General features: G+C 38.8%; 1 protein-coding gene across 1 annotated transcript; it reads right to left on the minus strand.

The window, feature by feature from the left end:
- Positions 1-2,838: 2,838 nt before the first annotated feature.
- LRIT2 (leucine rich repeat, Ig-like and transmembrane domains 2) lies at positions 2,839-6,794 on the minus strand. Its single transcript, XM_049790387.1, is given in 11 exon segments — positions 2,839-2,864; positions 2,951-3,028; positions 3,031-3,099; positions 5,421-5,472; positions 5,474-5,540; positions 5,542-5,604; positions 5,606-5,782; positions 5,784-5,829; positions 5,832-5,903; positions 6,264-6,436; positions 6,682-6,794. Coding segments are annotated over 11 exon segments (936 nt in total).
- Between the last annotated feature and the right edge of the window lie 9,452 nt (positions 6,795-16,246).

Raw genomic sequence — 16,246 nt, forward strand, 5'->3', positions numbered from 1 at the left:
GAACAATAATGATTAGAACTTTGATCAAGTGGAAAAAAAGGACAAATGGAAAGTATTTTTCTGCATGCCAGATTTCTAAGTGTAGATTTACCAAAAAGTATTAGGAACTCTCATCAGTAGTGACTCTGCCATGGACCCCTGGGAATGTCAAGTTTGGGAGTCACCCCTGTTCCTGAACAGTTAGAGCTGGATGATGAATCGCCCAGTACACACATAGCTCCTCTTCCATTTAGCAGGGTGGTGGATCTCTGTTTTGCAGACCACACAGAAGGTAGCAGGAAGACCTAGTCTGGAGGCTCCAAGTTCTTTCCTCTTTTTGGGCACCTGGTTAGCTTGTGACAATATTCTACAGGAGAGAAGATTTTTGTTTTTTTGGTTGTTGTTTTTTTGTTTGTTTGTTTGTTTTGGGTTTTGGGTCACACCCGGCAGCCCTCAGGTGTTACTCCTGGCTCCACGCTCAGAGATCGCTCCTGGCAGGCTCAGGGGGACCATATGGGACTCTGGGATTTGAACCAATGACCTTCTGCATAAAAGGCGAACACCTTACCTCCATGCTATTCCTCCGGCCCCAGGAGAGAAGATATTTAGGCATCAAGGTTTCATGCAAAAAATAATATGTCTGACTTAAGAAAATCTACTACTAGGAAGCTAAAAGTATACAGAGATGACTAGATAGATAGATAGATAGATAGATAGATAGATAGATAGATAGATAGATAGATAGATAGATAGATAGATGAGAGAGAGAAAACCAGGAACCAGGGTTATTTTTGCATTTTGCCCCACTCACTGATCCTTCTAGCTTGTCCATTATTTTATTTAAAGAGAGTATCTACATGATACCTGGGTCTGTGTTTTGAGCTGTTCCTCAGTTGTGTCAGCATGTAGGCTTCTTGCTGAGGTTTCTGTGGTACCCAACATAGAGTATTAAATAAGAGGGCTTTAACAAACTAGGAGCCCTGATTCAATAAGCTGTTTCAGTAGTCTATACTGACTCATGCCTGCCCTCCAAAGGAAATACAGAGTCTTTACAATTTGCATGCAATTTTTTTTGTAAATAGTAAATAAAAGTTATTCATTGAAGTCAAGCTGACCTCCTGCTTTCTTTCATATTAATTAGCTGCCTCATAGAGACCATTCTTTCTGACAATCCAGATGCCCCAGCATCTCCAATGGGTAAATGCAGCCCCAATTCCCACATCTGATGTGGGAGATTGCAAAATGTGATTCAAATTTCTACCTGAACATCTATAAAGCAGCATGTTTTTTGGGCTGGTGTCTGACCTCCACTGTCCATGAGCGTAGCTCACCACAGGCTTGAACTGAACTTTTCCCATAAATAGAAAAAGTCCAAATGGGCTGCTGGAGTGAGAATTAATTATACTTTAGAATAGTTCAATAAGGGGCCAAAAGTTGGGAGGCCATGCATGGGCTTGGAGGCAAGCCAGGGGTTTTATCTCTGTGACAATGACCACAAAGGCTTCTGGGCTAGAAGCCAGGGGGTGAGAACTGAGCTCCTGGACACACACCAAAACATAAAAGGAAGCAAAGGCAATCTTGGACATGGGACATGAGTTCTTGCTCTCAGAAAGAGGAAGAAGTTGCTTAGTTGTCAGCATGATTCACATTGTTGTCATGTAGAGTATAGTGCCTACATTGGAGCAATAGCATAGTGAGCAGGGCATTTGCCTTGCATACAGCCATCCAGGGTTCTATTCCTGGCATCCCATATTGTCCTCCCAAGCCTGCCAGGATTAATTTCTGAGTGCAAAGCCAGGAGTGACCCTGAGCACCACCAGTGTCGCTCATGACCAAAAAACAAAAAAATAATAAAAGGAGGTTACAGCCCAAACCAGAACCAGCTATTATGACAGACAACCCTGAAGGAGGCCCCCATCTTGTGACATTGTGGCTGGGGCAAGTTCCATTGAGTAGTGAGGATTGAGTCCCTGAGTGCTCAGTTTAAGTCACATGGGGACAGGCCTGAATGAAACAATAGGCCTAAAGAGAAAGAACTGCAAGGCAAGGGAGATGCCTGGGCCCTAAGAAGAGAGCTGTAAAACCATGGATAATACATAGATGTGACGCAAGTGAAGGAAGGAAGATACGAGAAGGGGAGAGGAACAAAGGGGAGAGGAGAAGGAGGGAAATGGTGGGGAGGCAAGTGAGGAAAGGAGAGAAAAAGGAAGGTGAGTAAAGGGTAAGGAAGAGAAAGGAAAGAGAGTAGAGAGGAGGGAAGAGAAGGAATAGGGAAGGAGAGGGAAGGAAGGGGTGAGAAGGAGATAAAAGGGGAAAGGAGGAGAGGTGAGGGAAGAGGAGATGAAGCTTTGTTGTCTCGGGCTGCTCAACCATCAAAGACTGCTTCCAGGGACACAGATACTCGTGAACAAAGACCAGGTTCTCATGATGTCCAAGGGCAGCTCTTTGGAACAAATTTAGACACACTCATTGATAGGTTTCCAGTAAAAAAGCAAGAGAGAATAACTTCTAAAATAACACTGGAGACAAAAGAACACTGACCTGAAAGATATGTCTGCCAAAAAGATAGATCTAGGAAACTATGGAAATAGTACATCTGCAAAGTGCTGCCTTTGCCTGCTGCCAGGCATAATATTAGTCATTGTAATTAATTGCTTCACCTGTAAAAAGTAAAATACTACCTTCTTCCAGTGGAAGAATATGTGTAAAATATATACATCTTATACATATGCACATGTTACACGCAAATATGTTCATGTTATTGGTTCTTGCATATGAAAATAGTAGGTTATTCATTAATAGTCACCAGGGATCAAATCTGGGTTGACCACATGCAAGGCAAACACTTTACCTGCTGTGCTATGGCTCTGTTCCCACACAGTCTTCTTGATGACACACAAAACAAAGTAAGCACTGGCCTCCAGTGGCTTTCTTCCAAGGAGGAAGAAAAAAAATGGGTTGCAGGTAGGGCCTGCAGGCTGGACATGAAAGGAGATGACAAGTGTACTCCTAATCTTGGGGTTGGAGGCCACACAGGTATAATTGCTCCATCTACCAGGTGAGTAGCTGATATCTCCAGCTTCAATAGATCAGCATTTTCTGCAGTCAAGGAGGTGGTTGCTGGGTGGACAGACAATGAAACAACTACTAAAGACACAGCAGCATTTCTAGCAATGTCAGATTTTAGATTTTCGTTGTTAAAAGTGACAGTGAGGAACCGGAGAGATAGCATGGAGGTAGGGCATTTGCCTTGTTTGCAGAAGGACGGTGATTCGAAACCCGGCATCCCATATGGTCCCCTGAGCTTGCCAGGAGCAATTTCTGAGCATAGAGCCAGGAGTAACCCCTATGGGCTGCCAGTTGCGACCCCCCCCCAAAAAAAAAAAACAAAAAAATTAAAATAAAAAAAAAGTGACAGTGAGCATTTACTTAGCATGCAGTTTCAGCCAGTTTCAAGATCCCTATAAATTTGTATGTATGAGGGGCAATCCAATTTTTATGCATAAAAAGTGGAAATTGGGAGCAAGTTAGCCACTTCCTCATGTTAAGAGTTGTTCATCCCCAGCACCACATAAGGACCTATGATCATCACAGGAGTTGTTTCTAAGAGCCTCCGAAAATATGATAATAGAAGTAACACCAGAATTTTGGTGGTAGATGTAGTGAGGTATACATACATATATATATGTATATATATATACATATATATTTTCTCAAGCACATCTAAATGCTTTCTCCATATATAAGTATGAAGCTATTCTCTGAAATTCACTGCTTTGCAAATTAATTATAAATAAATATAATTTTACTTCAAATGTTTAATGATAAAACACTGTTAAATGTTAAATTTATAATGTTAATTGAAAATTTATATACTCTTAATTTGAAATATATAAACCAGCATAAAATATATGATGGAGGGCCAGAAAGATAGTATAGCAGGTAGGGTGCTTACCTTGCACACCTTGACCAGAGTCCAATTCCCAGCACTGCATATTCTCTCTCAAGCACTACCCAAATTGATTTTATTTTTTTCTGGAGTTATTTTTGTACTGAAAATAAAACTGGAGTGAGTCCTAAGTTTAGCCAGGTGTTCCCTTAAATATATACATTCTTGCATATGAAAGATTCAAAGACTATATTTGCTAACATATGATTCAATAATACTTATACAGGGGCTGGAGAGGTGGCATAAGTGGTAGGGCATTTGTCTTGCATGTGCTAACCTAGGATGGACCGCAGTTTGATCCCCCAGCATTCCATATGGTCCCCCAAGCCAGGTGCGGTTTCTGAGTGAATAGCCAGGATTAACCCCTGAGCATCATCAGGGGTTACTCCCCCAAAATAGTAATACTTATACAATATGTGAGTCAGCCCCAGTACATATAGTTTCATATGTTTATATAGTCTATAATAATTTGTATACAACTGTTTAAATACCTATAGTTATTTCATTTTGAAAATGCATATATTTCAACCTGGGGTATATAATTCCTTTTTTTTTACTCCGTGGGACTTCCTCTTCTATTTTTTTTGTTTTTTTTTTTTGTTTGTTTTTGGGCCACACCCAGTAATGCTCAGGGGTTACTCCTGGCTATGTGCTCAGAAGTTGCTCCTGGCTTGGGGGACCATATGGGACACCGGGGGATCGAACCGCGGTCCGTCCAAGGCTAGCGCAGGCAAGGCAGGCACCTTACCTTTAGCGCCACCGCCCGGCCCTCCTCTTCTATTTTTTATTTCTCAGATAAAATAATTGTTTTTTTAGGTTTTGGGTCACACCTGGCAGCCCCCAGGGGTTACTCCTGGCTCTACTCTCAGAAATCGCTCCTGGAAGGCTCAGGAGACCACATGAGATGCCGGGATTTGAACCACCATCCTTCTACATGCAAGGCAAACACCCTACCTCCAAGCTATTTCTCCAGCCCCTATATAAAACAATTTTACTTAAAAATAACATCTATAGGGACCAGAGAGATAGCATGGAGGTAAGGCATTTGTTTTTTTATGCAGAAGGACGGTGGTTTGAATCCCGGCATCCCATATGGTCCCCAGTGCCTGCCAGGGGCGATTTCTGAGCATAGAGCCAGGAGTAGCCCCTGAGTACTGCCAGGTGTGACCCAAAAACCAAACTAAACTAAACTAAACTAAAATAAAATAACACCTATAATAGATACAACCTTATACTATTATCTGTTCTAGAATTATAATTTATGTGTCCTCATATTATATACATATATTTCTTCACAATTGGCCCAGTTTGGCACTTGACCTTCTGTATTAAATATAAGTTTGCTGCAAACATTCCCACAGCCCAGATATATTAAGAGTACACATGGATTGTCATCAAATTCTCTCTACATGCTCAGGGGATGTCTATAGGGTCACATTCTATCCCACCTTAATGATACTAAGGTTTGAAATATGTGACTTCATATAATCACTAGGCTCAGTTTTATGAAAAACCTGTCCTTTCTTAAAAAGAAAGGTATAGGTACATCAGGTATAGATTTATCAGGATGACTGGGAGACTGATGACCTTAAAAAATGAACAAAGCTTCTTAGTCACAGAGCCAAGGATTGTCATACAATGCCAGTTTCAGGCTGGAGAAGATCTCAGCTCCAGACAGATTCCTGGGGTATCTGGTAGGCCAGCCAATTCAAGAAGACACTCTTGAACACAACTGTAAGCCTTTTGAAGGATAGATAAAGGTTGGTCAAATTGACCAAGAACTGAAAAGCAAGTTCAGAAGGTCCATCAGTCCTGTTGTGCTTGAGATAAAAACCCTTAATTGTGGGATACACAGAAAACTGTCCATGGTACTGAATGGAGTTGGTTACCCTCCAGTCTCTCAGTTCTGACATCTGCTCCAGGGCTCCTAGGTGGATCTTGGTGGGTGACTGTAAATTATCTGTGCTGTCAGATCCTTTGTTGGGTATTTGTGAATCCAAGAACAGTCCCCAGAATGAGAAATTACTTCCCATCCCCTTGTCCCCTTTCGGGGGGAGAGCTTGGTAATATTTATCCGCAGCAAATAATAATCCACACAGACAAGAACGATAGGGTGTAAAAGATTGGACAAAGAGAGCGAGAGAATCTTCTTGCAGCCTGCAAACAGCTTTCACAAAAGGACCCCTCTCCCCTCTCCATCAAGCTATTTATTGCCAACTCCACAGCGCCCCCACCTGGAAGGGCTAGGTAAGGCAATAGTCACAGAACAAACCTAAGGAAACATTTTTATATACAACAATTCCAAGAATAATCTTATGGAAACTTTTTCATATACTAGAGGTGACATAGTTAAAGTTAAGCCAGAAATATTTGGAGGTTTTCATGTTTGTGAAAAACCCTCTGCAATATTCAGTTTATAACGATGAATGATTAATTTTTATTTGCTTGACCTCTTCAGAAAGATTTACTGAGATTTCTCCCAAAGAGATAGATGTACATGTCAGAATCCTGTACAAGAAAACAGAAATACTTTAAATAAAAATAGCAAACTTGAAATTATTTTGTGAAAAAACTCATTACTAGATGCATGTATCAGGAGGAAAATAAAGAAATATTCATGTGTTCACCAAGTTTCTATAAACTAGAATGAATTTTATAGATTTTTTGTTGATTTTCTGTGAAAATCCAGCTTCTACTACATATTATCTATCCAAAAAGGCTCTTTTCATGAAATAATCTGGCTTATTGTCAACATAGCACATCTTTCAAAATTCTCTTCTGAGTAGGTACAGCCTGACAGACAAGATGGATGGACTTCATGTAAATCCAGAAAGATCAGAACTAACAAGAAATAGTGAGAAGCCATATTCCTCTGTAAGAATCTACATTGCAAGTTTTGAATAAGTACAGCCCAGCTTCCTAATAGAAAATCCTATTATTAGTAATCTATGGTGATGCAGGTCAGCACTGTAGCGGAAAAGTCCCTGGATTAATTAGAACTCAAAGAAAGAGCTATGTTTCTCAACAGAAGTGAGACCATTTGCCCTTTGTTTTATTCTTGAAAATGTAAAGAAATTTAATCCATATTTTCAGTTCATTCCTTTTATTTCCTTTTCTCAAATTTTTTAAAGAATGGATCTGAGAAACAATCAGAAATTGCTATTCTGAGCACATGGTTTTGGACACTGGGCTAGCATCCTATATTTCATTAACTTCAGCTGATTCCTGGAACCTAGAATATCTAATCATTCTTTGTGAATGCATATGATAAGTACATAATTCTATTTCCCCAGTGAGAAGTGGAGATGCACTTCCTAGTATCTCAGGTGATATAAATATGTCTTAACATTTGTCAATTATGCAATGACAAAGCTTCACTTACATTTGGATGTTCAAAATCAGTGAGAGAAACACCCTGGTACATTACTAGACTGTATTTTCTGATTAAGCCAAATATAATTCTCTCTCCTCTGTTTCTCTTTCTTCTTCAGTTTTTTGCTATATCCAGTGGCACTCAGGGATTACTCCTGGATCTATGCTCAGAAATTATTCCTGGCAGGCTCATGGGCCATATGGGATGGCTGGGATAAAATCTGGTCAGTTTCGGGTTGGCCATGTGCAAGGCAAATGCCTTTCACTGTGCAATCACTCTGGCCCCTCTTTTTTCTTTCTTTCTCGTTTTCTCTCTCTGTCTCTTTCTCTCTTTCTCACTCCAGCCCCTGAAATGTTTTCTTATCTTGGAAATACCTCACAACTTTTAAAGATTGCTGAGTTTTATAAAATACAAACTAATGGCTTATTATATCAAAGTGAAATAAATATTATTTTGGATACTTACTCCTCTACTCTTTATTCACTGAACAAGTATTTATTGATTATCTGTTCTGAGCCATATGTTTATGGGTGCAAAAATGCATAGAAAATCTGTGATAACCCTCTTTATTTATTTTTGCTTTGAGGCCATACTCAGTGGCTCTCAGGTGTTACTCCTGGCAGGGTTGGAGGACTATATAGGATGTTGGAGATCGAACTTGGTTTGGCTGCTGCAAGGCAATTGACCTATGTGCTGTGCTATCGCTCCATTCCCCTATGATAACTTCTTTTAGGTCATGCTTCCTAGTACTGATATCTTTGCAAAGTTGTTTAGGTCCCATGGGTCTGTGTTACTCCTCTGCAGAAGAGAAGACATCAGTAAATATCTTATAGTATTTCTATAAAGTATTGATATTATGTAAAATAAAATACCTACTACATGATATTTGTGCATTAAATTGTAATTAATATTTCACAATTAAAAACTCATAGAAAACTAAAAGTATCTACTTAATGCTTGGGTTTCTTCTTGAAAAATGTTTCAATTTTATTAAAATTTATAATATACATCATACCCTATAAAAGGCCTTAGTGAATACAATCTTCTTAGTAGTTAACCATTGAGATAGGAAATGGGTCCCCAACTAAGCTGATTACTCTACAGGATTTCCATTCAAATGAGTTACACATGCAGGAGTTTCCAGACAGTTTAATTATGCAATCTGGCTAGATGCCTGATGTTTCTTCTAAGGTATAATCAAAACAAGAATGCTAGGAACACAAATCTCATGAGCGACATGAAAACAAACTTCCAATATTCTCTTGAAGGAATGAGATGGTGCTTTGGTGCAAGGAGTAATTGCACCTTTCTGAGTCTTATGCTAAGAATGAGGGTAGTGAAGGCCAAGGACCTAACCAGTGTACCATTATGGGTGGTTCATGTTTCGAAGTCCCCTACAGATTGATCAGTAATCAGCTAATAAAGACATTATTTACAAATTATAACACAATATTTTCTTGTTCCCAAATACAAGAGCATGTCCATCTACTCTCTCCTTTCTGTTTATTTAGCAATTATTCAAATAAATCTAGCTTACTCCATCATTCTAGTGGTTAGCTGAAAGTTTGGGAAGAACATATATTGCTCTACTATCTCTGGGCTCATTCTAGGTATATCTGCTTACTCCTTCTCCTCTCCTGATTCTCTTCATTCTCTTTTATGGCAAGAGTTCACTTATTGGCATAAACAATACTGTCATCAGCTAAAGGAGGACACTAGGACAATTAAGATTAAGTTGGGTTATGCCATTTGTCATAAATAGTGTTAGAATACCTAAATTGAAGAGATTTTAACAATTATGGGAAGTAGCCCAAGAATATTACATCCCTATCTTCTTTTATGCAGAGTGTTTTTAGGAAGTTGGCTGTTAGTTATAAGTAGAGATGGAAATATGGAAAATGACTTAATCTGTACTTAAGAATTGGTTAGATATAAATGGCTTCCAGAAAGCAGCTTCCTGACTTGTCTTAATGGAATCTTAATAAGAATATCCTATCTATTTAATTGGAAAATGCCATTAATATTAACAGAATATGGGGATATATGAAAATAAGACACTCTATCAAGAAGTAGGCCTGCTGTTCTCTTTTTTTCTCAAATTGGTACTGTTCCCTCATTCCTATATCAGCTATGCTAAGATGACTCATTTGGCTACCTGTACCTATGATGCCATTTCAAATACCCTTGGAACAAGTGGTCCTCATGACTCCTTTGGCTCTAAAACATTATTAAAAAACAATGCCTAAAACCACCTGAATGATGATGACTCATTTGGCTCTAAAACATAAAAAACAATGCTTAAAACCACCTGAATGATGATAGGACTGGGACACATGACTGGTGTGAATGAAGCAAAAGTTTTTCCCTATGTCATATTAGTCTCCTCTCTGTACTATATCATATTTATCCCTGGTGGCCCCCATTCATTTCCTGTATAGCGTAGCAAAACTATGCCTGAGTGCTAAACTTACACTTCCATATTAAGTTTATGTTTGAATTGCCCTTGGCATCTCAAGTGTCACCACCAGGGTCTAAAAAGTCCTGTTAGAAGGCTCGCTGAGAAACCTTTCCTCAGCATAGATGGCTGACCAAGACTTCTGATAATGACAGTAATATTTCTCATGCTTAGTTACAAACACTTATTTGTCCTAAATATGAATCTCCCTTCTGCTGTATTGTGTATATATTTGAACATTTACCTCCTAATATAAGGATTAATACAGGCAAATATAGCCTTGATTAAATTTCTCTTTATCTGGAAAACTCAACACCAAAAGATACTTAAAAACAACTTTAATCCTCACAATCTTTTTTTTTTGTTTTTTGTTTTTTTTTTTTGTTTTGTTTTGTTTTTGTTTTTGGGTCACACCCGGCAGTGCTCAGGGTTTACTCTTGGCTCTATGTTCAGAAATGGCTCCTGGCAGGCTCAGGAGACCTTATGGGATGCCAGGATTCGAACCACCAACCTTCTGCATGCAAGGCAAACGCCTTACCTCCATGCTATCTCTCTGGCCCCTCCTCACAGTCTTTTTAAAGGCCCTGTAGCTTTTAACACATTGCTCTGTCAGATGAAAGGTAATTTTGCTTTGGGACATCTCTAAGGGACTTTGAGTGACTTGCTAACTAAATTTTAACTCAGTTAACATCCAAAGTTTGGCCTGGAAGTAGCAATAGGTTGTTAAGAAAACTTTACCAGGTAAAGATTGCATCTCTTTCATATAAGTTTGTCTCTTTTATTGCCCCTTCTAAAAAACCAACCTGTTCCCTTAGGAAAAAGGAAATTTGATTGAAAAACCTGGTTTCTTGCTGAACCTCTTAATCTGCATTGATACCTAGGGCCTGGCCAGAAAGGAACTACTTTGAGATGTTAAAATTTACCCTCTTTTAGAAATAACTACATTTTGAACTGTCCTAATAATAAGAATGCATGAGGGAAATGGAAAGCCTGTCTAGAGTACAGGTGGGGGTCAGGTGGGGAGGAGGGAGATTTGGGACATTGGTGATGGGAATGTTGCACGGGTGGTGGGCGGTGTTCTTTACATGACTGAAACCCAAACACAATCATGTATGTAATCAAGGTGTTTAAATAAAATATAAAAAAAATATTTACCCTTTTTTTATCCTCTGGGCTCTTTTTTGTTTTGTGTTGTTTTGTTTTCCCGGCCACACCCAGTGACTCTCAGGGATTACTCCTCGCTATGCACTCAGAAATCGCTTCTGGCTTGGGGGACCATATGGGACACAGGGGAATCAAACCCTGGTTCATCCTAGGCTAGCCTTACCACTGCTCTGGCCCCACCTCTGGGCTCTTAAATAAAATGTATCTATTCATCGATGTATCTATTCATACTACTTAAAGGTATGTGAATTGTTTTAAAGATCAAATAGTGTATATTGATAAAGATTCTGTTAACAAGAGAGATAAGCTGTACTTTGCAAAGAAACAAATGTGAGCAATTTTTATAGCACAAAAAGGGGCTGGAGAGATAGCATGGAGGTGGGGCCTTTGTCTTGCATGCAGAAAGACGGTGGTACCCATATGGTCCCCCAAGCCTGTTAGGAGCGATTTCTGAGCATAAAGCCAGGAATAACCCCTGAGCACTGCCGGGTGTGACCCCAAAACCAAAAAAAAATAAAAGTTGATTTTTAGTTAATGTTAATCTTTTTGTGACTGGCAAAAAAAAAAAAAAAATACCCCCAATATTTGAACAAAAAACCAGAACCATGTCCTCCCACACAACTGCATGTGCAGCTCCTTGTATTTCATAATTTCCCTTTTGTACACTGACTTTCCTAGAGAGAATTTATAGTTCTCTAATGCATTCAGACCAAGCTAGCTGTGACACTCAAGTGCTCCTAAAATGCCTCTAGATAATTTATAGGTATTTTTCCTTTTTGCAGCGATCATTTATGTTCCAAGTGATGGAGACTTCACTAGTCTCATTCCTGAGCAGAGCCTCCCTTCCTTCACATTTTCCCCTGACTCAATTAAATTTTGTTTTATTTTTGTGGCCATTTCTGACAATGTTTAGGGGTTATGTTTGGCTCTGGACTCAGAAATTATTCCTGAAGGTGCCTGAAGGACCATATCAGATATCAAGGATAGAACCCTGATTGGTCACATGTGAAGCAAGCACACTATAGGCTCAGTAGATTTTGAGAACAAGAATATACTTTTTTGTTAAATTAATGTAGTTTAAGAATAGTTATTAGATTATAAACCTAATCTAGCATAATATCCATGTCTTAGCAAGCAGTTAAAATATGTATATGTCCTTGGAAATTGATTATATTTCCTACTGAATATGTGATCGTTAAAACAAGAAACTACAGCTCTACTCCTCTAAATGTTATCTCATTGAGTTACATGATGAATATTTTAGTTTAAATGATCCTCAGCCACTTTACAGAACATTATTTCTGTTATTTGTCTTTTTATAAAAGGCAAAGAATGTATGTAATTTTAAGAGATAAAAGATTATCTATTTACTCCTCTCTCTCTTTATAAAAGAAGTTTTAATTTATGGTACAGTAGATAATTTTTCTTCCCCCAATGTCCTTTTAAACCATGAATAATATCACTCATCTTATCTTTTGTTGCCCAATCCAGTGCACAACATTTGAAGTCCTGAAGTCCATCTGCTCTCCTTCAGTGTATGAGGGCCAGGTCTTTTCTTTATGTCATTCTCTACCAAGTACACTAGCTTTCCTAGTCTATTGGCGGGCCTCTTTCAGGTTTTATCCCTCTAGTTTCCTGATTTCTCAGTTTTCTCCAGTCTCTGACTTTGACCAAGTGCATGTGGGTAAGGTACTTGTGCTCTATACCTTGTTTCTAAACCTCTCTTAGACTGTTCCCCAGTGGTTCCAAGACATCCCATATTTCTTTTGTCTCTGACTGTGGCTATGTGCAGGGTGAGATCCCTGATATTCTGCGGTCTGAATAAGAGCCATGCCTAGTCCTACATTCTGGGTACCAAACCTTGTCTGATTCTGCTATTTGAGTATCCAAGAAAATGCCTAGTTCTGCCTTTTTCCCTGGGCCAAAAAGCTCTGCTTGGTCCTGCTATCTGTCCAGGTTTAGATAAGTGAGTGAAGAAATAATCTTTTGCCTCTTTGCACTCTTTCATTTAGTCATGCTAATGATATCAGCCATTACCCTATAATTAGGCCAAAAGGTCGTTTCTCAGGTAGAGGAAAAGGAAATGAAGATGTCAAAATTCCAAACAAGTTCAAACCAAGTTTCTAAGGTTTATTATGCTGTAGGATCACCAGACTGCACCTGGCCTTCAGCATTGAGAGATTAGAAAAATTTTTCTTGGAAATTGATAAGACATATTTCCATGAATTCATGCTATCAATTCTTGTATATGTAAGAGCTAATAAACACAACAGAATTACTTTATTATTTTATAAAGGGAATTTGTTTCTTCAGAGGCTTTAATGGAAATTTGCTTTTTCCAGTAGCTTGAATATTTATTAATCCAATTTAGAATAACTCTTCTCCATTAGGATAAAAGAGGGAAGAGAGAATATACAAAGGAAGGTTGACAAATGGATATTGAGAGGTTGACCATCTAGTGGGCTGTTCTACTCTAGACCATCAAGGCCTCATGTAACACTGGAAAGTCTCTGTTATTCTTTCTGTTGTCTGTCTTTCTCACACATACACACATAAACAAATATAATAGTCACCAAATTTTTTGTTTCCAAATTTCTAAATTTTCTTCAAGAAAATTTCCATAAAACTAACTGGATATTTGTTGTCTTTGGGCAAAAAACTGTTCTATCTTTATAAGCTCAGTCAATTACTTAAATACATACTGCTCTTTTTAATAGATGGTTGGTTTTATCTATGGCATTCTAATTGTCCAAAATTGTGTCAATATCATATATGAAGCAATCAGATAGAATCTTCGACCTATCAAACCACAGTGAAATGCCTTTGTAAATCTAATCTTTATAAAATAACTCCTGAGAATCAAATTCAATATGCTAAAACCTGTCTTTTTTTTTTTTTTTTTTGCATCACACCCGGCAGCGCTCAGGGATTACTCCTAGCTCTATGCTCAGCAATTGCTTTTGGCAGGCTTGGGGGACCATGTGGGATGCTGGGATTAGAACCGCCATCCTTCTGCATGCAAGGCAAATGCCTTGTCTCCATGCTATCTCTCTGGCCCCGAGTCTTTTTCTTTTTTATAAATAACATTTTATTGGAATGCTTCCAAGTTCACTAACTTGCCTATTATCTGACTACATTTGAAATACATCCACAGAGATGAGTGGTAACAACAAAGGCTACAATATTTACCCTGTGGATTATTTTATTGAAAATGTTGGCTGACCTATGATATAGAAAATAAATGTGTGATTTTCCAACGACACAAGTTCTCTTGTCAATGGCTAAGGATCAAAAGTTAGAGTCAGCTGCATACTCTAGCGGGAAATATTTATGTATGGAAAATTCTAAGTTCATGTATACTGCTGCTCTTACATTCTTCAAGAATCTGATTCTGGAACTTATTCTGATTCTGGCTCCGGTGGTTCAAAATGTTCTTTTCTGTAAGTGATTCTGCTGTTGACTGTATTGAGAAGACAGATCTGAAAATTACCAACAACCAGATCATCCAAGAAAATCTATTGCCACCCTCTATAATGACAGAACTCTTTGAGTTTCAGTTTTTTGGCATGTCAACTCAACATCGCATCTATAAGGTTTTCTATAAGGATAAATGAGATAAAGTGTCAAAATATATTTTCAGTTCTTTTGCAATGATGAAGGTGGGTACAATACCTTTAGAAATCACTATGGGGGTAGTTTAAATAACTGGAGCACATACTTTGCATGAAGAAACCCTGGGTCCAATCCCCAGTACTCCATAGTCCCCTACAATAATCAGGAATGCTCTCCACACTCTAAAGAAAAATTTGGGCCGGAGAGATAGCATGGAGGTAGAGCGTTTGCCTTTCATGCAGGAGGTCATTGGTTCAAATCCCAGCATTCCATATGGTCCCCTGTGCCTGCCAGGAGCAATTTCTGAGCCTGGAGCCAGAAATAACCCCTGAGCACTGCCGGGTGTGACCCAAAAATCACCAAAAAAAAAAAAAAAATTTATGGTGTTACAATGGTTTATACCTAATACATGGTTTATACCTAACACAGCGGTGAGTCTTTTATGCAACATGAGAAAAGTAGTTTCCTTGAATAACTCTTCCTAAAATGTTCTGTTTTTATCTAAAATCCTTGACACCAAAACCCTTCAGTGATCCCCTCATTAGAGTTCAGTCTCATAAACAAGACTTTGGCCCCTTTGGTAAGAAAATTCATTTCTTTCTTTGTACAGAGATATCTCAGAGACAACCCAGATTTTAGCAAACTAAATAGGAATCTCTTTTGAAATGGTTTACTGAATAACAACAGCATCTTTGAGAAACCCTCACAATCCCAAGAAAGTTTCGGTAAGAGTCAAAAAGGTGCTCCACCAGGGAAGAGGCAAGCTGTGTATTAGACACATGAATATCTGTGCACCCGCCTGTTCAATATCTCCAACTTGACATTCTAAGAATAAATGAGTAGCGGTCTCTTGGTCATCATCCAACCTTCTAGAATTTATTTTCCTCTAAACAAAATGGCACCCAAATATATGAGAATTTGTGATTGTGCATAATGTAGGCATAGTGTGATTATGTGTGTGCATGAATGTGACTAATAATGGAGATTCTGTATGTGAAAGCCTACAAGTTAGTATAAATATGATCAAGAATCAGGAAAATGTTAAGGACTATCAACTATGGAGGCAACTGCTTATAGAACTGTTACTCCCAGCTCCGGAATTCTGGGTAATATGGTAGGTTAGATCATTGTTCAGCAAAATAGCTTCTGTACCACCATCACTACCATGAGGGAGCTGCACTTTCTTGCCCTGTCAAATTTGATTTGGGCTATGGAGTTTGCAGCTATGGCAATAATCAGGTACAATTGTAGCTATGGCAGAGCATGGGTAGAAGTGGCAACTTATTAATTGTAAGTGGAAAACAGGAGCAAATCATGTTTGTGCTTGTTCCTATGTTATCTTCTGCATGAAAGGAAACTGCTCTGGATAGCCACTGACCCTCCATCCCAGGTTCCAAATGGGATAAATGATGCAGAGCAAGTCCTGTCAACCCATATTTATAGGTTTAATAAAAACAAAGGCTTTGGAGGCCAGAGCAATAGCAAAGTGGTAGGGCGTTTGCCTTCACGGGGCTGACCCAGCACTGACCTGGGTTCAATCCCCAGTGTCCCATATGGTCCCCTGAGCCAGGAGCAATTTCTGAGTGCATATCCAGGAGTAACCGCTGAACATCACCAGGTATAGCCCTCAAACAAACAAACAAACAAACAAAAACAAAGGCTTTTATGCTGTCCACTACTAGAATTCTATTTGTATTTGTTTGACAGCAAAAAC

This window comes from Suncus etruscus, chromosome 17 (genome assembly GCF_024139225.1).
Source record: "Suncus etruscus isolate mSunEtr1 chromosome 17, mSunEtr1.pri.cur, whole genome shotgun sequence".
Taxonomy (NCBI): Eukaryota; Metazoa; Chordata; class Mammalia; order Eulipotyphla; family Soricidae; genus Suncus; species Suncus etruscus.